The sequence below is a fragment of the Nanorana parkeri genome, unplaced genomic scaffold, assembly GCF_000935625.1.
Source record: "Nanorana parkeri isolate BGI_ZX_2015 unplaced genomic scaffold, ASM93562v1 scaffold424, whole genome shotgun sequence".
NCBI classification, from domain to species: Eukaryota; Metazoa; Chordata; class Amphibia; order Anura; family Dicroglossidae; genus Nanorana; species Nanorana parkeri.
In genome coordinates, this window is record NW_017306692.1 from 1,128,355 (window position 1) to 1,153,691 (window position 25,337).

At 40.1% G+C, this 25,337-nt stretch overlaps 1 protein-coding gene across 1 annotated transcript in view; it reads right to left on the bottom strand.

Moving 5' to 3' along the window:
- LOC108789854 (tripartite motif-containing protein 67-like) overlaps positions 1-25,337 on the bottom strand; it is a 46,236-nt gene that overhangs the window by 11,616 nt on the left and 9,283 nt on the right. Inside the window, exons 2-4 of the mRNA XM_018559981.1 lie at positions 15,348-15,443; positions 13,593-13,715; positions 8,876-8,986 (exon numbers count right to left, since the gene is read on the bottom strand). Coding sequence (XP_018415483.1) covers positions 8,876-8,986; positions 13,593-13,715; positions 15,348-15,443 — 330 coding nt within the window. The remainder of the gene's footprint in view (positions 1-8,875; positions 8,987-13,592; positions 13,716-15,347; positions 15,444-25,337) is intronic.

A 25,337-nucleotide genomic window follows, 5' to 3' on the forward strand; every position in this document is an offset into this window, starting at 1 on the left:
AAGAAACTAAACATTTTTAATCAAAACAACAAATGAGTTTTAAAAGTATAGGCCTATTATTTATAAACATTTAAAAAAATTAAGGTTTACAATCACTTCAAGCCAAAACAGTGCTTGCATTAGTTGGCATTTACTGATTCAAGATTGAGTTGTTCTCACAGTTATTGTAACTAAATCTATTTCACTTACTCTAGGGTGATTATGCCAGAATTTCATTACTAAACACAAATCAACAGAAAATAATCTGACATTTAATTATTTTCCTGCCCTTAGGCAGTCTGTTATTTTTAGGATAAACTGTGCTCTGTGTATCATAATGCTAACCTGAGAGATGATTACATAAAATTACAAAAGCTAGTTCACTAAAGTTATAATTAAAAAAAAACTTTGACTGAGTGTCTTTTGACATATCTGGGTTTACCTTGTGTATATTGCATTATTTTTTTTAACTGCAGGTAAAATTTACAGACAATCACAAATAACTGATGTCTGCGTAGCAGCATTGCAGACAGGTGAAAAACAAAGACGGTCTGTACTACTTCTCTGCCATATGTTCCAAAACATATTTCAAAATCAGCAATTAACTACTTCTAGAAAACTGGGTATAGCAGTTAGTCAGCAGTAGAGATGAGCCTAGGCTTGGTGTGAATCCAGTCCTGAACTCGCCCTAGGCTGCTCAAAACTGTGACCACCATTCCCCTCACCTGGCTCAGTCAGTGGCTGAAGTTGTGGTGGGTTTATTCCCTGCCCCTTTGTGATGTATAGCTGGGGGCCAGGGAATTCGTCTCTCAGCAACTGACTGATTGGGTTGGGGGGTTGCAGTCACAGTCTTGAGTGGGCTTGGGTGAACATACAGTTGTGTGAAAAAGTGTTGGCCCCCTTCCTTATTTTTCATTGTTTTGCACGTTTGTCACACTTTAATGTTTCAGATCATCAAACAAATTTAAATATTAGTCAAAGATAACACAAGTAAACACAACATTCAGTTTTTAAAGGAAGGTTTTTATTATTAAGGGAATACAAAATCCAAACACACATGGCCCTGTGTGAAAATGTGTTTGCCCCCTAAACCTAATAACTGGTTGGGCCACCCTTAGCAGCAAGAACTGCAATCAAGCGTTTTTGCGATAACTTGATAACTTGCAATGAGTCTGTTACAGCGCTGTGCAGGAATTTTGGTCCACTCATCTTTGCATAATTGTTGTAATTCAGCAGCATTGGAAGGTTTTCGAGCATGAACCGCTCAAAAAATCAGGAAGGGGGCCAACACTTTTTCACACAACTGTAGGTGAACAGGGTTCACACCAAGCCCAGCCTCATCACTAGTCAGTGGCAGTGCAGCAGATGGTTCTGACTTATTTAATTCCTAAGGCCCCATTTATGCTTGAGCTGAATGTCTTTGGGTATTATATTGGGTGTTTTTATAAAGTTTGTACAGGCATTTTTGCGAGATTTTTAGGCTTAAGTGTTTTATTTTATTTTTAGCCAATGCAAAGCTAGCTTAAAAAACACGCATTATCTGTATTTTTGCCTGTTTTTCTCACATTTTGTAGGTGCTCCCTTTAAAGTCTATTGGGGCCAAAATGCTTTGCTCCAAAAGAAGCTCATGTACTTTTTAAAGCTACTGGCATTTTGCCTCAAGTGACATAACACTCAGGTGAACTGGTGCCATTGAAAACAATGGGATTTCTCCTGTTGAGTGTTGTAAGACTTAGGCATTTGAGCGACAAAACACTTAGGTGTGAATGGGGCCTAAAATAGGCCATAGAGTCCTGACTACCTAAATTCACTTCTAATAAGGCTGCACATAGGCAGGGGACCAAATACAGTATTGGTGAAGGAAAGAAAAGTCCTGATGCTAACATGATGTTTCCAAGAAAGCTTATAAAGCAAAATGTCACACATAATGCTAAACTTGATAAAAAAATATTCTTCCTCATACAAAAATCAAGCACCCCCTTTATTTTTGTAGCCCACAAATTCACAGCTGAACAGCTTCTGTTCACGTTATGTTATATAGATCCCCAGTAGTAAGTGGCAATAAATACATAAATATAGACATACCTAAGCTCTTGCAGTACTCAGGCAACTTTTAGCAAAACATTAACAATTTCTAAGAAGTATAACATGCACCACATGCAGGCATCACTAGCCTTTCCCCTGTCTCTGTACAACTACATGTCCCAGCATGCATCAGTTCTATCTCAATTACCTCCATACAAGTACAAATTCAGCCTTGTCCAAAAATGTGTTCACATCTTTCTAATATGTTGGCTTAATGGAAACCTGTGTTAAAAAAAAAATGCTGACCCCAAGTCAGCCCTTTTTTTCTAAAATGTCTTTGAATCTCTCACAGTAAGATTTCTCCCTGTCTTAATCAGCATCCCTGTTGATGGGCATGATTCCAAAAGCTTAATCAAAGCTGGCTTGCCAAGGTCACATGTCATGGGTTTAGCTAAAGGAAATTGGGCATGATAGCTTTCTACCGAATCTCTCCTACGCTTCTGAATACCTACTTTTTACACTCTCCTGAGGAAAGCTAGTAGAGTGTATAGAAGTCATTATCGTAAAACTGATGGCATTAAATCAACTAGTCATGGTAAATAGTGTTTGATTTTGTTTTTAATTTTATTGCCATAAACATGCACTTCATTGTTTATGAAAGGAACTGCATCCAAAAACAAATCTGTGCTTTGCACTCAATAAGCATAGCAGCAGATTTGCTTTAATTCTCCCATTCCCAACAGCATATACTTCCTTTTCTTCCATTCGCCTGGGCTTCTTTCAGCACTGGGAAGTGAAACATCAGGAGGAGCATGTGGCTCACGCTATATAACATCCCTGGGCTAATGAGCATTGTTACATAACATACCAATCCCTGGGCCAATCAGCACTGTCACACAGTGGGCCAATCAGTGCTGTCACATGGGGAAATCATAGCCTTGTGCAAGCTGCGACTCCAGTGATACGTTTGTTACAGAGACTTTTCTTTACCTTCGAGCAGCTGAAGGGAGTGCTGTGGGAGTAAAAGGAATTTTATGTATTTGTGTCTGTTGGGGTCTGCATTAAAGCAAACCTGTTTCTTTCTCCCGCATGGACCAGGCACAGATTCACTAAAAACGTATTTATTCTTTAATTATTCACTGTACTAAGTGCAGCCTTGCAGTTGCCCGATCAAAGAACTTTATATTACAGCTTTTGTGGCAGATTTCAGGCTTTCATTTGGAAGTGCATGCAGTACATCCTTTTTTTTAAATAATGGAGTTGCCCTTTTACTCTTTGGCTCAGTAATCAGGAAGTCTAAATGTGCCCTTGGATAAATGACTAATGGTGCAATACTACCTCAGTCATTGATGTGATGTCACTAGTTCTACTACTTCAAGATTACCTTGTCTGCATTGGTCAAAAAAGGCTTACAGTAGAACTATGTATACTGCAATACATGATTTATGTGAAAGTTGAGAAAAAAAGTCCAGGAGGGGCTGGGGGGTTGTTTTGGGGACGCTGGGTGTGCTGCTTCTCAAATGTGCGGACCGGGTGCCCGACATTTGTACTACAGGTAACCAAAAGAGATGGGGTGGAGAAGCGCCAACAACCTGACGTGGAATGGTGCTGGGGTGTTGGGAATTGTGAATGTTATACTCACATCTGAGTTTGTTTCGTCTTGGGACTGAGGATTTCGGGAAGATAGTGCTGTGTGGTGAGGTGCCAGCACTTCTGATCGGGTATCCGGAGTGTCAGTGTGTGATCAGGAATAAATGGATGAGTAGGTGAGTATAATGAGAACAAAACTCTAAGGGGTAAAAATACATGAACTTACCATTAGGTAAGAAATGCTGCGACATCAGTTACGAAGGATAGGACAATTGTGAAGATGTGAATCAAGGTGGGTGATGGATGTTCACCTGGATGGATGGTCAGCGGAGTCATCATCATTTCTACCCATCCAGGTGAACATCCATCACCCACCTTGATTCACATCTTCACAATTGTCCTGTCCTTCGTCACTGATGTCGCTGCATTTCTTACCTAATGGTAAGTTCAGGTATTGTTACTCATTAGAGCTTGTACTCATTATACTCACCTACTCATCCATTTATTCCTGATCACACGCTGACACTCCAGATACCCAATCAGAAGTGCTGGCACCTCACCACACAGCACCACCTTCCCAAAATCCTCGGTCCCAAGACGCAACAAACTCAGATTTGAGTATAACATTCACAATTCCCAACACCCCAGCACCATTCCACGTCAGGTTGTTGGCGCTTCTCCACCCCTCCTCTTTTGGTTACCTGTAATACATGATGTAGACTGCCCATATCAATAGGACCAAGCTCCATGTTTTCCTAAGTATCCTCTGGAATCTTTTGTAAATACCTGTCGATTCTGCCAGTATAACCACTGAATAGGCATTTACATAGATAGGGTGAAATTACTGCAGCTTTGTCACCTTGCTGCTGCTGTAGCTGCTTAGATGTTAGCATCACGTATAGCTCTATCAATGAACAGACACACCTAGCTCCGTCCACTACTGTATCTGCAGGAGTTTAGGGAAATTATTATTAACTCTTGCAGTGGGACTACCCCTGCACTGCAAGGTTTAAGTGCTCCTTTTTGTCTAGGTGCTAAAAATGGTAAAATTACCAGACCATCCATTGAGGATTGTGTCTACTTGTGTCTACAGATTGAATGGTCCTCAGCGTCCTCACATCTATAAACAGTCTATTCACAGTGTATAGAGTGTGATGAAACCAGGATCCTTAGACCGTTGCAGCAGAGGGGGAGAGATGCTTGAGACACCGATCTACGTACAAGCCAGCTCGGATGGTCTGGTGAATATAACTTTTTTTTTTTTAGCACCTAGACATAAACAATCACTTAACCCGTGAAGTGCAGGGGTACCCCACTGCAAAGGTTAATATATTTTTTCCTGGAGTTCTTCTTTAAAGCTCTGCTCAGTCCCCAAATACAATCCCACCTTTCTCATGGATTGTCTAAAAGGGTGCACAAGAAATTCAGCTTACTGAATACAGGTATTATTGAAAACATGTAAATTACTTAGCAGATTGCATAGAAAATTCCAGTTTTTCACTCTGAGAGAGAAAACTAGAGTCTTAAGATGGACTTTAAGCTGTTCCTACAAGGAATTATTATTTAACAAATGTAATAATTTTAGGGGTAAACTGATGGACCTTGGCCTAGGCATGGATGACATATGGTCACTGGTCAAAGGACACCAGCTTGAATATTCATTACGTGAGAAAAAATCCTAATGCCTAAAGGACAGCATCTTTGAATCTACCGGTATGTATTCATCTTGTTTTTTTTTTTTTTTATATGATTGAATGATAATTGCATGATTCTAATAAAAGTTAAAGATTTCCTTTCTTGGTCAACTAGTTTTATAGTTTTAGTGCTCTTTATTTTTTTATGTTGTTCTCTACCTTTGAGTCACAAAACAGCTCAGTATATGTTATTAGACAGAAAAATATATTAAAATTTGCTGTAAACTTTGATGTTAAGGAAGAATTTAGAATATCATTGCAGGATCAAAGAAATGACAAGTATTCCTGTGTGAAAACGCCAAGAAAAGAAGCCTTGCCTGCAGTTACCAATAGTTCCGAAGACCTTTACTGAACATGGCAATTAACTTCATCAAATCCACATCAAGAAAAAAATCCCCAACAATGATTTTGTGTGCAGTTGCACACATCCTCAAGGCAAAAGTGGAACAAATTCCTCTCACACATATACGTCATTAAAAATAAGGTCAGTTATTTATACCTCACCTGCAGATAGGATGGTATAGATAAGATAGGTCCCTTTTTTGCTTAAAGCAACATATACAAGAAACTGTTAAAACAGAACTGAAAATAAATATAAAAAGGGCTAGTAGGCACAATTTCTTAAAAAGAGGCTCTCTATGTCTTTTGCTGCCAACAAAACATTTTTTTCCCTTTTTACTAAAAAATGTTAATGAACACTGCCTGCTGCAAATGCTGCAAGTATATGCTCTCAATGTGCATAAGATACTGGAGAGTGCAGTCTAGTGTTGGGATGCTGGCCACCCTTTGGCCAAAAAAGAAAGACACTAGCAGTGGAAGAAGCTTCAGCGAAGATGGAACTGGGGCTTGTGGGGCTGAGCTGCTAGTTCGGTGAACACACGTTCAGAGCATTTGGCGGGCTATTCGTCTTCCTAGCTCCCCGGAAGGCACTGTGCCTTGTAAGCTCTGATTGGCTAAAGTCTTGCACCTGACCGGTCAGGTGCAAGGCTTTAGCCAATCAGGGCACAGAGAACTGTGAGAGCCATGATTGGGCAAGGTCATGATGACTTTGCCCAATCATGGCTCACCTGTTACAACTGTAAACAGTTGGGCGGAGCTAGCTGTCACTGCTAGTTCCGCCCAATTGTTTATATGTTGCCGGCATCTGTCAAAATGCCATTATGCGGCGGGTGTTCGTTGCAGCAATATTTGCAATATTTGTTGTATTATTTTTGATTTCGTCAAGTCGTCATTGCCGTGGACAACGCTGGACATCGTGATTGATGTTGGATTACGTCGGTGGATCAATTTTAAAAAAAAAATTTAAAACTTGTTTTTGCTTTTTTTTTTTTAAATAAAGGATTTTTTCAAAAGTCTGGTGTTTTTATTTACAATTTGATTTGACCCTTTAGTGAATGGGTTGGGGTACCCCTTACTCATTCAGAAGGGGGGGCTGCATCTGGGTAAATAAGATGTGAATAAGCCCCCTGCCCGCACCCCCACAACCAACGCCAGGGGTGACCCTGGAAAAGCACCCTCCCAGTGCTGAGGGCATGTGGCCTGGTATCGCAGGGAGGGGGGCCCGCTTGTCCCCCTTTCCTGCCCTGCCAGGCCTGTGCTCGGATCAAGGGTCTGGTATGGAATTTTAGGGGGGACCTAAAAGGGCCTAGTATGACTATAAGGGGGAACCCCACACACTTTTTTTTGTTTTTTTTTTACATGGGGTCACTCCTAAAATTCCTACCAGACCTTAAGGGTCTGGTATGACTTTTGGGGGGAACCCCATGTTTTGTTTTTAAATGGGGTCCCTCTTAACATTTCTACCAGACCTAAAGGGTCTGGTATTGTTTGGGAGGGGGAACCGTGCACTTTTCTAAAAATTGTGTTTTTATAAAGTTTTTTTTCATTGATACATGTCCCCCAGGGCAGTACCCAAATCCCCATTTTTATGGCCATTAACTTGCATATGAGCCTTCAAAATGGGGTCAATTGATTTTCATAGTTCTACCCCCATAGACTTTCATTCAGTTCGAGTTCAGATTCTAACTTTTCCCCTGTTCTAAAGTTCGAAATCAAACTGCAGAGGGGGGTGCTTGGCTCCTCACTACTAAGTCAATGAAAGCCTTTTGACTTTCAACTTCCATTGACTTTCGTTGCATTGCGTTTTTTGTTTTATTTGTCAATCTTCATTTTAATTTATATGTCTTGAGTGGACAAACTTCTATGTATTTTTTTTTACTTGCGTTGCATTGCGTTTACATGCCTTTTTGCCACATTGCATTACATTGTGCGGAAAAATGTAGAGTAGAGCAAAAAACTCAGAGAGAGCATCTGCTGAGGATAGACGGATGTTAATTATTAGCACTTCTGTGTCCCCTCTGGATATGGAATGAGGATCACCTGTCTACAGATACCTTGAGACCTCACTTGAAAAATAATTTGTGGTTGATTTATTAAAGAAGTAGTGAATGTTCACTGTTTAGTGAATAAAGCCAAACTGTGTTCATTGGAATACCCAAACATGTGCATATGAAATTTAAAAAAAACCCACAACAACAAGATTTCTCTTTGGATATGATTGGATAACTGCAGGGAGCACACCTTAACTTTATTCAGTAAGCTTAGTGAACATTGGGGTTGATAGGTGTACATTTATGATTTTTTTTAAATCAACCTCAGTAATTCTGTGTTTTTCCCAGTGTTAGGCAATATAACCAAACAAAAGGGAATGCTTGAAGCAGAACTAAGGGGAAATCAAATCTTAAGCCTTCAGTGGGGCTCTCCCCACACTGCAAGGGTTGAGTGTTCGATCTGCCTAGTGAGCTAAAATTACAGTTATACTCACTCAGACCACAATCCCAACTGGCTCCTACACCGCTCCATGCAGCCTCGCCTCCCCTCCGCTCCAGCCATCCTCATGCTCTATACACAGTGTATGGAACGTGATGACTCCCAGGACCATAGTTTGCCGGAGTGGAGGGGGAGCGAGGCTGAAGGCACTGGTCTAAGAGCAAGCCGGGAAAGTGGTTGGCATGAGTATAACTTTGTTACTTTAGCTCCCTAAGTAGAACGGGCACTTAACCCTTGCAGTGCAGGGGTAGTCCCACTGAAGGGTTAAGATTTGATTTGCCCGGAGTTCTGTTTTAAACTTATGGGCTAGATCAGAACTGGATTATCAAAGTGCTCTTTCTAAAAAGAAATCATCTATTTCTAAGATATAGCAGGTTGGCTTTGTGGAGACATTTAGACTGACAGAAACAGAAGGTACATTTCTAGGGATTGCTGGAAAAAGGGATTGTTTATCTCATGGAACTGCATGTAACACTATGGTAGGATTTAAACTTCTCTAGCGATTCTGGAATATATGGGGGCTGCTGATTTCTGTATGTAATTGATGAAACAGAAAAAAAATAGATTAAAAGCAGCTTCTGCAATATAAGATCATACATAGGTTAGTTAACCTGGAGAATAATCCTGTCTGACATTCAGAGATTTCATATATAGACCCTTGTGTCCGGTACATGATCCTTATCAGTCACTGGCACATGAAATGAGAGACCGGCAAATATCTTGCATGTTTTAACAAAAGGATTATATTGCACATTTACCTGTAAGAAACCAGAGGGATCATTTTCCTTGATTACTTCAAGGCAGTATTCCATCAGCCCAGTCGACTGGCGAAGTTTGAGTGTACAATGATTTATCTGGTCCCAGACAACCTAGAAATAAACCACACATATAAGATAATCCCCTTTACATTGGATTAGTATATTGTACCGGTGGGACTAATGCAAGATGAAAGCTCACAAGCGCATGTTGACAGCAGTCACGCACGGGTCTTTTGGTGGTTCTACTTCGCATCCCGTGTATAACACAGCAGTAGGGATGCACAGATACTTTTTGAGTACCAGTGCAGATACTTGGCATTTTCATGAGAACTACCAGGGTTGCAGCGGTTGCAGCTGGGACCTGGCTCTGGCACTCCACCACTGTCCTGAAATCATTAGTCTGTATTGTTTTAGAAAAACTGTCACATGACAATAAACAAAAATGTATCAGTACTCATACTTGTAAGTACTCGGCAAGTACCAGTACTCGTACTCGCAAAACTGGTATCTGTGCATCCCTTTATTTATATTTATAAAAACAAAATCGTACATTAAAACAGATGTACAAATCCCAGGAGCTCCGTGTGCTCATTACACATGACAGCTGCCTCCTAATTTTTGAATTTTTCTCTAGTGTAGTCTTGGAGCTCAAAAGTATCGGTACATGTACTCATACTTGTACCGAGTACTGTACTTGGTATCTGTGCAACCCTACATAGCAGACAAAGGTAGAATGTACTAAAAGGTATAAATGTTGATGAAAGTCTTCAAATCCTCTGGTAATCCATGAAAATACTCCCAAGGAAATACATACTTTGCTATTAAGCATTGCTGGAAATATTTTCAGCAGCTGCTGCATCTAAAATTTCATGTTACTACTCTAAGGCTCTTATTCACAAATTAGTTTTACAACAGAAAACAGAATACCTCAAGGCGTGCGCTAAATTAAAGCAAACCCCCAGCCAGATATTCTCTTGTAGTTATTGGATGCAGCAGAGAAGGGTTAGAGGCTCTATCAGGTTTGTATTGCCATCTGTGACCATTAGGAAGACTTCCACTTATTTCCTGTCCGGACAGTAAGTGGGGGGAAACCTCCATGACAGGGACATAGACAAAAATACATTTTTAGGAAGTAGGAAGGGTTAGAGTAATTTAAGTAAAACAATTACCTTGGTACTTAACTGCTACTTATAACATGTTTTACCAGAGAAAGAGGCCAGAAATCATTTCTTGATGTACCAGCCAGAAAATTGACTTACAGAAGTGTAGCTTCTCTAAACTTTCTGTTAATTTTCAGTTACAATTCTTACACCAATGAGAGTCAGGGGCCACATGTGGCGCAAAAAAAGGCCAGTTAGACGTGGGGTCACAGCTTTTTAAATAAAGTCACAGATGAAAACATAAACCTGATCCCTGACATCAAATTGATCATTACGACCGACAGCCGCAGTTATTTAAACCTCCTGCATACACTTCTAAAGGTGCCCATACACTTTACAACCCTCGCAAGACTTCTGTCTTGCAAGGGTTGTAAAGTACTTAAAAAACGTAGGATCTGCCCATCTTGGACAGGCAGATCGTACCTGCGATCATAGCAAGCCGATGACTGCAATGCTGAATGGGCTGTGTGCGCGTGCGCACACCGGCCCGTTCGCCAGTGATCTCTCGATCATGTTAAAAACCAGCCGAAAATCGTACGATTCTTGGCTGGTTTTCCAACATGCTCGATATACAAAAGACGTGCGACCGTACATTAGAAATGGTCGCACGCCTTCCATACACTGCACGATTCTCGTACGATCACGGGTTTCCCGCAATTCTCGTACGAGAATCGTGCAGTGTATGGGCACCTTAAGAAAGATACCATGCTGTGTTACCACTGCTTTTATGTGAGTAATTTTCTTTTAATAAATCATACTTTGTTTGGATGGTACGCGCTATGGTGTTTGCTTTCTCCTTTTGGACACGATCCTGGTATTGACATCCTATACTGAGGAGGCCTACAGATCAATAAGAGTGGAGGTTATTGTTTCCCTACTAAAGAATTGATATACAGATCTGTCTGCTGGTCTGATTATATTATTGGAGGACATCTGTGAGCGATTGGAGCTGAGGGCCCCCTCCCCTGGTTAAGAAGGGAATTGCCCAATTTGACCTTTTGTTGGGGTCTATCAATAATGTGAACACCCTTATATCTGGTGGGGTGCAGGTGGCACATTTGGTGAAGGAACAAGAAATATTCATCACTATTGCTGTTTTTATATGGACATATCTTCAGAGTTATGAACATTTACAGACTTCACATCTGATTTATATATTATTTATTCACTGATATTTGTTTATGAGTCAGATTCTTTTATTGTTTTTTTGTATTGCTCATTGTTGTAGCGCGGCACATTCATTTATTCATTTTCTTCACGTATACACACTCACATTGGGTGTATATTCCAGTGCCTTGTAGCTGTTAGCTTGCTTATTGGCGTAGTTCATTTATATATATATATATATTTTACTGACAAAAAATTATGTTTTCCCCCACTGTTTCCAAAGCTAAAATAAGAGAATTTGGGCTGGAGTTGGCCTTTCATGCTACTTGGTCTGAATGAGCTTACACTCAAAATTGTTTATTTCAGTATATCTAAAATGTTTTTTTTTAATTACATTTAAAAAAAAAAATTATTTTGCATATTGTAGAGTATGATTAAAATCCTGGTCAGGTTTTTTTTGGGAAGCTGTGTCCCACTGGGGAGCTTTCCCTTTTTCCTTTCCTATAGACAGGACATGAGAGAAAATCCCTCCAGAGTAAGGTAAAGGTAAAAAAGGAGTAATGGTGACCAGGAGTAAATTTCTCTAACAGGAACATGGACAACAACCAAAACCTTAAAGAGTTTCCAACCCAGGGGTGTGCAACTCCGGCCCTCCAGCTGTTGTGGATCTACAAGTCCCATGAGGCACTGCAAGACTGACAGTTACAGACATGACTCCCAGAGGCAGAGGTATGTTGGGATTTGTAGATAAAGCACAGCTGGAGGGTCGGAGTTGCCCAACCTTGTTCTAACCCCCTACTACGCTATTCAAAAACTAAAAAGGACATTTTGACTTTAGATACAGTTTAAATTGTTATTATTTTATGCCAAAAAGTGTATTCTATTTAAGTGGCACCAACTCCTCCCACCCACAAAAAAGAGGCTGGATTGACACTATCGCGGCGCGGCAGTGCGGCTTACACATCCTTTGCAGAAGACGTGGATCCAAACCTCTGTCATTGTCCTTAGTGGTGAGACAAGTTGTTTTACATGCTAGTTTGTGAGTGTGCCATGATGCCTTTCTACTGTGGATTGACACTATCACCGCAACACTAGCTAGGTATAAACTGACAGAGCTGCTCAAATACATTTCTGGAGATCTGGTCATCTCTGACTGAACACACTGGCTTGGACATGTCGGTGAAATTAAACTGTGGCCCTGGAAATACCTATCTGTTTTCCTATTTAACTCTTATTGAACCTGGAACAATGTAACACAACAGAATACAATGTTATGGGAAACTACACTTACCATCAAGCACTGGGAATTGTAGTGAATGCGTAATGTGGACGGGATTGGGGGTGGGATGTAAATATATTGTGAAGAGGGGCGCTTAAACTAAGCTTAGTGCTCATTTGCAAAGCCTGGCAATGGCAGGCATATAGGGTCATGGCAGATCAGGAGACTCCCAGCCTGTCAGTCAAAGTGTGAGGTCATCAGGGGTGGGACAGACCAGGATTCTCCATTATGGTGGCTGGGGACGTTATTACTTCACTGCTCGCTCCAAAAAGAACTACAGAGGGAAAGTTACAAGACTCATGGCCAGGAGAAAAGAGGGCAAAGCAGCCACAGGTCTTATGAAAACTGATCTGAATCCATCGATGCCACAGTAAAGGAAACTTGTAGTGAGGAAGTATGGAGGTTTGTATTGCTGACGTTTCCTTTAACAAATGCTAGTAGCTTGGCTATTATAGTGCTCCAATGGTGTTACGCACAGTGCATCTGCATATATGTGTACATCTGACGAATTGGTATTGGTATTTTTCTTTAGTGCTATTTCTGAATGGTGGTGACTGATAGCAACCAATCAGAATCCATCTTGTACTGGTCTGGGTAATAGGAGTCTCTGCACTTTAGAATTAGCATTTGGAGTGCTACGTTTTTGACGTTTTGGATAGCATAAGGATAGATTGCAACACCTGCCAAATTTTAATTGCTGTCTGTGCCCACTGCCCGGGTAGGTAGAGTCATCCTCTCTGTTTGTCCTTATGACCACTGTCACTCAGACAGTAAGTGAAGGAAAATCCAACATTTTAGAGTTATCACTAGAACAAAATTTTTCAGCTAAATCTTCAAATAGGGGCATCTGTTAACTCACTAAGAAGTGAATTCTCCTCACTTTCGAAATATTTTCTCTTACTTCCTGTTATGTCTCTGGAACAGGAAGTGAAGAGAAACATCCAAAGGAGTTTAAAGGACGCTTAAGAGAATTAGGTACTGATACTAGTAGTATTTAACATTTTAAACATTTTCGTAAAACTGTAGCTGAACCAAATTGTGTTTTATAATATTTGCCCAGAGTTAAGCTTTAAATATGGTTTTATTTATATGACTTAAATAATTATCATTACTACTACTTTTTATTACATTATCAAATCATTATCCCAATGACTGTGATGTTGCAGCTCACCTTGAATTTATGTTCTCGTTCTTTTGTGACTTTGGTAAGCAATTTCGCTTTCTGGCGGTTTAATGCATCAACCAGAGCATCACATTGGGCAACCAAGCATGCTTCATATTCCAGACCATTTTCCTAAAAGGAAGTCAATCATGCAAAAGGTGTTAGCTAAATTGTTGCACAGAGAAGAAAATCCCCAAAAAATGTAATTCAAACAATGATTTATTATGTATTAAAAGTACATATAGTCAAGAAATAAATCCATAATTCTGCCCCTTAGCAAAACACAGGTACAGCCTGATCTTAAATATGTAGTTCAGTTGTGGTCACCAATCCACAGAGAGGATGTCCTTACAGGGGCGTCTCGAGGCAGGGTGTCACCCAGAGCGGGTACCGGGTGACAACCCACAGTGATGCCATTGTGCATGCACAACATCATCATGTCATGCGCTGTTACCTGCCTGCGGCCATCTTGGTGATGGATGCCAGTAGAGAGAGGAGGGGACATTCACCCGGCGGGATAAGGTATGCCCCCAGGTCCCCTCCTCTCTCAAGCAACTGTCGGGCTCTCGGTCCATGACCGAGTGCCCGACTTTTTAAAGGAGGTGACCCCTCCAATGGTGTCACCCGGGTGCGGGCCGCACCCCCCTGCACCTCACTAGTGACGCCACTGTGTCCTTGAACTAGAAGGAAGGACAGTCAGAGAAGGGCAACAAAATTATTAAGGGAGCTGGAGGACCTCGGTTATGAGGAATGATTACAAAGATTACACTTATTCACTCCAGAGAAGAGTCTCTTAAAGAAGTATTGGCAGGGTAAAATGTACTCTTCCCAATAGTCAGAGCCGGCGTGGGACACTGCAGCTGTCACTTGCTGATCCAGTGCTGGTTCAGTGATCATGTTATCATGATTGCTCAGCTCATGGTCTTCTCCATGCAGAGAGCAGTTGCTGTCACTCACCACTCCCTGCAGGGAATCCCCCCTCCCCTCTCCGTTCCTTCAGTGCTCATTGGAGGGACAGACAGGGTTGGGGGTGGGCACAGCTGAATCTGGCTCTAGAGAGGCAGAGCCAGCTGTCAATCAGCTGTCAAGCCAATATTGTCGGGATCCTTCCCGGCTGTAGTGTGGCTCTGTGCTGTCAGCATATAGCGGGTAGTATCCTACTATATCTTGATTTTGGGTCACATCATGTATGCGTCCGAGGCTGTATACCATCTTTGTTCAGCAGTGATAACTCCGGGCTGTGGGAAGCAGCGTGTGAGGGTGCACTGCACAACTCCTGTGTCTCCATAGAGCTACATGAGCTGCATCCTGTAGCTTTGGGGGCATCAGAAAATGGCCTTCCACTCTGTATGGGGCAAACACTCCCCATGAGTCCTTATTCATTTATGTAAAACCCTTATCCCAAAAGGAGAAAAAAGTTTTTCTGTAACTGCTTAAAAATCGTTGGCTGGAGTTTGTTAGTCAAGTCCATCTAACTCTTCTAGTCCATCTGACACTACCCACAGGGTGACAAGGTTGCTATCCAACGGTGGCTCCATTGCTCCTCTATAGAGTGGGGCCACACTAAAACAGGAAGTGTGTTACTGGCAAAATCACCAGGTGAAAATAAAGGAAACAAAATAAAACAAAGAAACAAAAAATATTTGGTTCTAGATGCACTTTAACGACCGGTTATATGTTGGCCAAGAACTGCCCTGCCAGATGTAAAGCCGGATTCCATTAGAGGCAGATGTACCAGATTGACAACATTCTGGAAAATGATACCTGGACTTGTTGAAGTATATTCTTTAGCTGAACCAAGAATTCTTTGGCTTCTTTTGCTTTATCAGAAACTCCACTTAAAGCCTGGGAAAGCTGAGCCTGTGTAGGAAGATAAAATATAACAGATGTTAATATAATTTCCATATACAAGTATTAAGGCAATTGCTTTACGTTACATGTAAGCCTCTAAGCTACAAATGTAACTCAACACATTCATCTGCTCCACAGGACTAATCATTTCCTGTCTTTCAAACTCACACAAACAAAACTTTTTTTTTTGTATAAACAGTCCTATTACTATCATAATCAGTGGGAACAGGTGTGCTCCGTCACACGACGGAGCAGTAGCTGTGCCTGCCGCCCCCTTTCCAGTCAGAACCAGAGCCAGAGGTACCATGCACCACCAGCACCCATCACCACCCCTTCCCAGTAACATGCACCAATGCCCCCCTGGTAATGTGCACCACCAGCACATTTTACCCCCAACGGGCAAAAAGTGTAGCAACACCCCTAAATGGGAAAACACTTAAAGCCCAACTCTAACCAAAACTATTTAACTCCAGAGACAACTGGGAAGGATTAAAGCCTCTGTCAGATTATCACAGCCTTCTCTGACCCTACCGGGAAGATTTACACATCTGCCAGAACAGGAAGTCATAGTAAATCTCTCCAACAGGGAAGCAGATTAAAGGGTATCTATGCATAAATCTAAAAATAGTTCTATAGTGTATCGATATTGACTTTCCATAAGTTATATGCAAATCCTAATAACCATATTGATCTAAAAGTTTGTAAACGTACTTATTGAAGATGCCCATAGGATGTACTTCTTCAATGCACTGACACAATTTCACTCCGCCCTGTGAATATGAACTTCTTTCTGCCACAACTCTCCCAGAACCTGCCTTCTAAACTACAGTTCAACCTTCAAACAATGTAATATTATTAGTAATATTATTATTGTTTCCTGGAAGCAATGCATTACCCGTCATAGGACAGGTTATCTTTTGTTGTCCACCATGCACACACATCCTCAATGCCAAGTGCTTACTTTGTGTCTGAATGAAAGCTAATACTGTCACATTAGCACTATGCAGGGAACACTGTAATACCACCAATGATACATATGCTGCAATCTCCCCCAGTATCAAAGTTGCACAGGTCTAACACAACACACAGCCTAAAACCTTTTTTTTTCACAGATACCGAGAATCCTCACAGCAACTCAGGTTTCAAACTGGCTGCAACCCACTTTCAGCATTCAACAACTTACTCATTTTTTCCAATGCAATTAAAAAATAACCATAAAAATAAATCCTAGTCTGTGTGGCTCTAACTGAATATTAAGTCAGAAATGTTCTGAAACAGAAAATAGACACTGTGTCCGCATCTACAGAATATGTTGACCTTACTTGCAAACGCTGCTGCCCTAAATACTCTCTCTATTGACCCAGGTGCTCAGGTGTGAAGTGGTAGTTTCCTACACTATAAGGACTCATTCACACAGGTGTATTAAAATACTCCCACCTACATTGGATCTCTCTGCCAGAGGCTGGTAGAAAAACACAGTGGAAAAAAATGCATGTTTGGTATGTATGCACATTTATGGGAGTTTACACATACACAGTGTTTAGAGGCGTATGCGCATAAACGGGTTATATTGGCTAGGATATTTATTTATTCTAGCCACTAAAATGAATTTACGTGCATGCATAAAAAACCGCCACAGTTGACCTTGATTAGACAATGTTCTTTGTAGAAACCACTAAATGCCAGGCTTCCCCACTAACAACATTATACAGGTGGCCCTCGGTTTACAACGGCTCAATTTGCACTGATTCAAAATAGCACCCTTTTCTGTGAGTGTTGCAAATTAATACCAAATATATAATGTATGTCAATTAGAAGTGAGGGAGTTAGGTTCCAGGCCTCTCTCAAAACAAGGAATGGTTCTAAAAGAAACTGGTGTCAACTTAAACCCAGTAAATGTAAGTCAGTGGAAAGTGAGGAAGTTAGGTTCCAAGCCACTCTCATTGACAAAATCGACATAAGTAACATAATACGGGTACATTTTATTTAAAGCTCCTTGTGTAAGCTCATGCAACTTGTGTCAATTTTGAGAAAGATCTGGAACATAACTCCTTCGCTTCCCACTGACTTACATTATATATTGGCATTCAATTTAAATTGAGGGCTACCTGTATTCATCTTGCCAGCCACATGCTAAGGAAACTGGAAGGTTCTAAGGTCAGCTAAAGGAAGCCATAGTGCGACTACATCTAAACTGTGCCTTTATATCAGGACATGTGCCTGATGTAGAGAAGAACATGTCAACATGACCTTCAAATATAGTAAGTGAAACTTGTGGGGGCGTCCTTCCTGTTGGACATAATGAAGAGAAATGATTTTGCTGAGGTTATTTTTTGTGTTTTGGTACATTATACTGTGGTAAATTTTTATTTTTTTTATTTTCTTATTTGTGGTTGTAGTGCTGCTGGAGTATACCACAGCATACTGTTTAGTAAATTTACGTTACACTGTTACAATGTGTGAATGTGCATGGCCGGTGGCATAAATAATAATATGAAGATGCTATTCGGTTGTCGGCAGACAGTCAATACTCTGTACACACATAAGCATTAGTACCCGTGTACACCACATATCATACTAAACCTACACACTTTGTGGTAATTGGTATCTGTGAGTACTTGATCAAAAGTATCGGTACTCGTACACGGTCTTAAAAAAGTGGTATCAGTGCATCCCTAATGTGTGCTATGCTTGTATTGTCTTTGTTTTCTGTCCCTTTTGAAGGCAAAGTCTTCTTTAAGAACAAAATAATCAATATACACTTCTTCATCAAATAAAAATAATGTGTAGTTATTATTTTTTTGCATGAGAGCCAGCAAAGCATTACAACCACAATCAGTAGTTGGCGGGTGCAATGCTCTGGCTCCTGCAAACTCTTCCTCCCACCCAAGTGCGCATCAGGAGCAAGAATGAATGGACTACAAGTGAGGTGACATCACCGCACTTGTATTCCATTAAGAACTGCCATTCTGCCATTGTAATTTCTTAATTCAAAGATCCTGTCAAAGGATCTCTGAATAAATCACGTGGCTGTGTGGGTGGAGTCACACACAGCCGTGCCAAATAAAAAAATTTGCACAAGCTCGCAGGGAGAAGAACCCTGCGATTTGGGTAAGTGGTGGGGCAAGAGGGCGGTTTGCGATATGACAATGTTTCATGTTATAACCTGAATATAGATGTAACATGAAACACGGTCAGAAAAGTTAACTTAGCCTTTATTTGTCCACCCATTATAGTCTGTCCATAGCTCCTTGCCATTATCTCCCTTTCCATTCTGTGTAGGGTACCGTCATAATCAGTCGCAAAATGTTAACAGATTTTTTTTTATTCATGAGGCACAGAAACTTGTATACAAATCTAAATTAACAGATGTACGTGTGACTAAGGAGGAGGTTGCTGAAATGATCAAAGTGAACAATGAAAGGGTAGAATGGTCTCTAATTAGTACATGTGTTCCTGCAAACTGTGTTATTAAGCTGTGACCTTTAGTTTAGAGATACAATGTGTACAGATCATTTACAGGTATGCTACCGGTTTGATAATGTCACAAAGTGCAGATGGCACAGAAATGGGGTTAGGAGTCCTATGTCACTGTTTTTAAGATCATTATTTAATGACTAAAGGAAACAGGTTATATATCACACATTGTTGTAACTGTCACATGACGGTAAAGATCCATACAATATCATTTAGGCCTCATTCACACTGGGCTAACTTGGGGTGCGCACGCCCGTATCGATCTGTTCCCAGGAGGGACAGGTGCTAAGTGTAGCAGCCTGTTCTTCCCTATGGGAGGACACAGCCATACACTGTAGATTCATCCTGTCTGCGTCCAGGTACAGACACCCGGACCCGCACGAATGTGCAGCTTGGGTGTGCGTACGGCCGCGTCCTTCTATAGGGAAGAACAGGCTGCTGCACGCAGAACCTGTCCCTTCTGAGAACAGCCCGACACGGGGGCCTGCATGCCGCACGGACATGTACGCCCCGAGTTAGCCCAGTGTGAATGAGGCCTAAAATTCATCAACACTGTATAATGTCAAAGCCTTTCTAAACAAACCATTCAATTTATATTCAATCAGACATACCCTTGCACTACATAGTTGTTGGTAGATCTAAAGAATGTTGTACAATCAGCATGCATGTTCTCCTCAAAAGGTGGTTGCAAAATACAAAATGTACACAACATTCATGTATTCCACATCCAGCATACTGGGAAAGGCCATAATTCAAAAACATATTATACTCTGAGACTGCCATGATTTCATGCGCCAGATTCATACATTTTATGACCCATTCACATCTATGTGTTTTAACACATGTCAACACATGTGACATTGCTTTAAATGGTGCCAGTTCACATCTGTGCTATGCAGTGTTTTGTATTGCCTTTTTTTTACTCATCAACGCACGTTATAAGGCCAACTGATGAGTAGTAAATAAAAATGCATGACTGTTCTTAAAACATGTAAAAATACATGAAAAAATACACAGGTGTAAATGCAACCTTAAAGTCATACTAACAGTGTGTCTGTTCTAGAATAAGGAGGGGATATAAGGGAAGGTGGGGATATAACTATAATGTAAAAGAAGTGTTTTAGTGGACAGTGTTTGCAGGAAAGGACTGCAGGGGGTATGAGGCGAGGCAGTATGTGCACAAGAGAAGTGCTGGAGGGTAGTGCATTGGGCTGAATGTGCAGCAGAGGACTGCAGAGGCAGTTCGTGCAGAAGAGATTTGTGGAAGACATGATGGTGGACAGTATTTACAGGAGGGGAATTCTGGATGGTATAATAGTGGAAAGTATGTGCAGAAAAGCACTGCAGAGGTTATGACAGCAAACAGTAAGTGCAAGAGAGAAGTACAAAGGGAACGGCAACATTTGTGGATAATGACTATGTTCTTACAAATGTGTTAAAGAATACAAAACTTTGCATTCTTCCACAGGTTCCACAGGTTCCACAGGTTGCTGAACAGAGGGTAAAAGAAGGTTGTTGGGAGGGATGAGCAAGATTTAAAGCAAGCTCTGGGAAAAATTATCATTTACACCAGAGGTGTCCCCAGGCAGGGTGTCACCTGGAGCATCCGCTGAGTGCCACCCCCTGGGACGCCGTCACGGGTGTGTGTGATGTCATCAGTGATGGACACCGGCAGAGAGAGGAGGGGACAATTATCTGGTGGGATAATGTATGCTGCCGGGTCCCCTCCTCTCTCATGCAACAGTCAAGCTCTCAGACTATGACCGCGTGCCCAACTTTTCAGAGGGGGTGAAAGCAAGATAACTGTAAGTCATTTTGGTGTCACCCCCTCTGATGGCGTGGGCCGTACCCCCCTTGTGACACCACTCATTTACACACCGCATTGGGTGCATACATTTTCATTAAAAAGCTATGTGGAGGGCTGCTGCAAAGTATAAAAACCTTACCTTGCAGCATGCCATCAATTGCACACAACGCCCAGTTTCCAGTCACGGAGGAGAGGAAGAGATGTGACTGAAGATGTACAGTACTCAAGTCGCATCACCCGCCCGACATTATATTTGGTCAGAGATGTTTCCTTCATAGAGGTTCATTGGTTCTTCTTTAGTAGGATGTAACTGACACCTAGGGGTTGATTTGCTAAAGGCAAAAACAGCTGGTGAATGTGTTGAAATTTCACTTTGCAAAGAAGACCTAATCATGTACAAGAAAAAAAGGCATTTTTGCTTACACATGATTGGATGAGGGAAGTCAGGAGAGCTTCACCTTATTCACTAAACTAACTTGAACCTTCCTTGCAAAGTGCGTATTCCCTGGGAAAGTGAACAGGCTGTTGTTTGCCTTTAGTAAATAAACCTCTAAGTCCCCTAACAGGTCCACCATAGTTGTTGCCCTAGTGGAGTGTTTGATAGGATAAAAGGTAGCGATTGTGATTAGGTAACTAACATTTGGAATGGTAAATATGGATACACATTCTCATTTTTAAATTTAGATGCAGACATGCATGAAAAGGGAGTGTAAAGCTTCAGGATAGTTTTAACATGAATTTTAAAAAAACTATAATAAAGAAGATAGTGGCGTCTGTAGATTGAATTACCATAATTCATAAGGCATTTGGCTAAGCATTATGTAGCCTTGAAGTACTCACTGACTAGGTTTTAGTTCCATTCCTAAAGTTCACATATCAAGCATTTTTTAAATTAAACACATTAATGGTATATTGATCTACCCCTCTGCTGTAATACAACGGTCGTCTGCAGGTTTTCCCAAGGTAAAAGAATGAGCAATAAATGAGCTCATGGAATCTGGACTGAAGAGCATCACATGATTTCTTAGAAGTGGTCATTAATTGATGTCTTCTATCTGACATTGAAACCTGCATTGTAACAACGTGTTCACAAAGCACAGACTAAACAAGAATGACATCATGGCTCTTGCTTATAGGAGACTTTTAGGATGCAATTAGTCCAAAATTTCAAATATTATATTATAATCTAAGCCAGCTAGAGTGTAATCGCATGGTGTGTAGGGTGGTCCAATAAAATGATGTAAGAGCCATTCTGTTATTTCCCATTTCTATTTTTAAACCTTTTAGCTGTGCGCTGTCTGGACCATATGTCATAAGATTCATACAGACTTGTACAAACAGTCAGGCCATCTGGTGGATCTAAATGAGCAAGTGCTCAGAATGCAAACATAACATTGCTGGGTCTTGGATCTAGGGACAAAAAGTTTGACTGGAAATCTATTTGAATAAGGATGCTTTAGGAAAGAAGGGACAGGTTCTTTAAAGATTTAGAAGTACTGGATCCTATCACTGCAGGTTAGGTACCTCTGTAGCAGCAATGGAGGCACACAAGTTATTGACTGGCTTGTTGGGGGGTACACGAATATTGTGTACAATTGCTAAAAAAAAAGGTTTTCTTTAAAAAAAAAAATCTACACAGTAACACATTTTAGTTTTCCCCATGTTAAATTTCTGTGTTTATATATTTATAAATATATTTGAAATATTTATCTTTTTAAAGAGGAATATTAACTTAAAGGTCAAAATGTGTTTTTTAGTTTTGGGCAACGTGAGGAAGGTTTAGATCCCTTTCACTTTCTGATCTGCCTGCTGACCACAATCACTAGGAGACAATGTGAAGGGAAATTTAAAAACTTGTCACCAGAACAGCAGCAGATGGAAATCACCTGTTCTGGTGGCAACACTCAAAAGAAAGAATTCTTCTCATTTGCAGTTTTGTTTTTGGGATAGGAAATGAATGGCAAAAAGAGAGAAAGAGGGCGAGGGACCAGTTGGGATGGAACAGGTGACTTTCAAAGAACAGGTTTTTTTTCCCTTTTTCTAATTCATATATCATAATTAATATCTACATCTTAGGTCTTATTGTTGGGGGGTACACGAATATTGTGTACAATTGCTAAAAAAAAAGGTTTTCTTTAAAAAAAAAAATCTACACAGTAACACATTTTAGTTTTCCCCATGTTAAATTTCTGTGTTTATATATTTATAAATATATTTGAAATATTTATCTTTTTAAAGAGGAATATTAACTTAAAGGTCAAAATGTGTTTTTTAGTTTTGGGCAACGTGAGGAAGGTTTAGATCCCTTTCACTTTCTGATCTGCCTGCTGACCACAATCACTAGGAGACAATGTGAAGGGAAATTTAAAAACTTGTCACCAGAACAGCAGCAGATGGAAATCACCTGTTCTGGTGGCAACACTCAAAAGAAAGAATTCTTCTCATTTGCAGTTTTGTTTTTGGGATAGGAAATGAATGGCAAAAAGAGAGAAAGAGGGCGAGGGACCAGTTGGGATGGAACAGGTGACTTTCAAAGAACAGGTTTTTTTTCCCTTTTTCTAATTCATATATCATAATTAATATCTACATCTTAGGTCTTCCCACATCTGTTTCATATATAGGCAGACCGGAACATGTTGACCAATCGCATTTGACAACATTGCAAGTCAATTACTATCATAGGAGTTCTAGTTCCAGTAACAGGAGCTATTATAGAGGTATTAGCAACATTTGGATCAATTTCCTCTGCTGATTGATTTTACATGGGTAAGGTTGTCCTTATTTTATGTACATTATTAGTTAGGATTATACCTATTTCCTAAAATATTTCTGTAGTTAGCTACTTTGGTTCTGCAAACAATGCAAACTCTTACAAAAAATATGCATAGTGTCTGTTCTGCAAACTTAATACAATAAGCATAATTCAGTGCGGTATGCAGTCGTTTTTTGCTGTGTGTTATTTGAGTTATTCTAGGATCAAAAATGCATTTTTCAATTTACTCAAGACATTATTATGATACAGATAAATATATTACATGCATGGTATTGTATCAGTTTTGTTTAAGTATTTTGACTTTAAAAGTAAATCATACAGACTGTTCCAAGGGTTATCACTGCTCAACTCACTGCCCAGCTCCTATCAAGCTCTTGTCCAGTGATAACTGTGAGTTTCAATCAGGATAGTGGAAAAAAGGGGTGTTGGAGGTGGTGATAAAGTGATATTTCATAAGATAAAATAATAATCAATGAGAAACTAAAGTTCCCTTCAGTTTAAAAACAATTTATTGATTTAATTAAAACAAATTCAACACCTAAGCAATATTTATTTGTGAAGGAAAATGTTTGAAGAGAAAATTATCAGGAGAATAAATAAAATGAGGATTTACAATATTGTAAGTAGACTGAACTTAATCTCTGAAATGATTAGTTTCCTTTCGACACTTCTTAGTAGATTGGGACTAAATTCAACAAAGGGTGGGGTAAAATCTGACTACAAAGGTTTTGTGGTTACTCCCAAGGCAAAAGCCCTTTTTCCTAGAATCATATACAGTACATATAAGGATAGAAATGCCAGCACACAGCAGTTCCTCCATTTTACACTTTAAATACAAATCCATAATGTTCACACAGAAACTGTCTCTTATGCGGTTCAACTTAAGTGGCCCTGGTCATAGATATGACTAAGGCTGCTTAGTCTGAAACACATAGATAACCGTTACTCGGTGAGCGTTATGGATTTTTAATAAAGTGTTATGTGGAAAAATTGCTGTGTGGCTGCATATCAATCCTTATATGTATTTGATTCCAGGAAAAGGCCTTTTGTTTGTGGAGTGTTGGGGTGGATTGGAGGTTGAGCAGTGCATCATTAGATTTTGTCTTTTGTCTATTGCTTTCTCAGATATATATTGGGCATTGGCCATTCATGTTTCTTAGTTTAGTCCAGATGACATATACAGTATCTATAACAACACAAAAATTAATGTTTGTCTAAATTTTGCCTCTATTTTTGGCCAGACTGGGAAATGGCTATAATGCATGTGAGTTCTACAGCAGATTCTGATAACTGTATGCGGTTAATAGATAAATAACAAAGAAAATTGGTGTGCAGAGTAAAGTGGACATCCCCTTTTATACCTGTCATTCCTGGATGTGCCAGGACAAAAAAGTGTCAGCTGCTACACCCAAAACAAGCCAACAGCAACTCACAATATGCACTCCCGCATCAATATCCTGCTTGCAAATTGGACCATGATTTATTTATAAATAAAATGTAGTTTATAATTGTCTATTAAAAGGATCCACAGAACTATAAATAAAATGTAGCAAATTAACACATGTAATGATTGTATTCAGTATATGTAGTTATTGTTTATTCCAATTACCCCTATTAATTTTTAGTGTACTGTATGGCCAACTTGACAGTCACCTTTTACTTAAATTGCTTTTACTTTCTTAAAAATAAAAAGTTTCTGCAAATGTTCAAACACCACTGGCAATGTTATAGTTTCTCCCCTCCCCTGTTACTGTCACTTTTGCTTGACAGCTTGGTCTGCATGAAAATGTGAAGAAAATATAAACAAAGGTATGCAAAATAAAAATAAGGACTATATATATATATA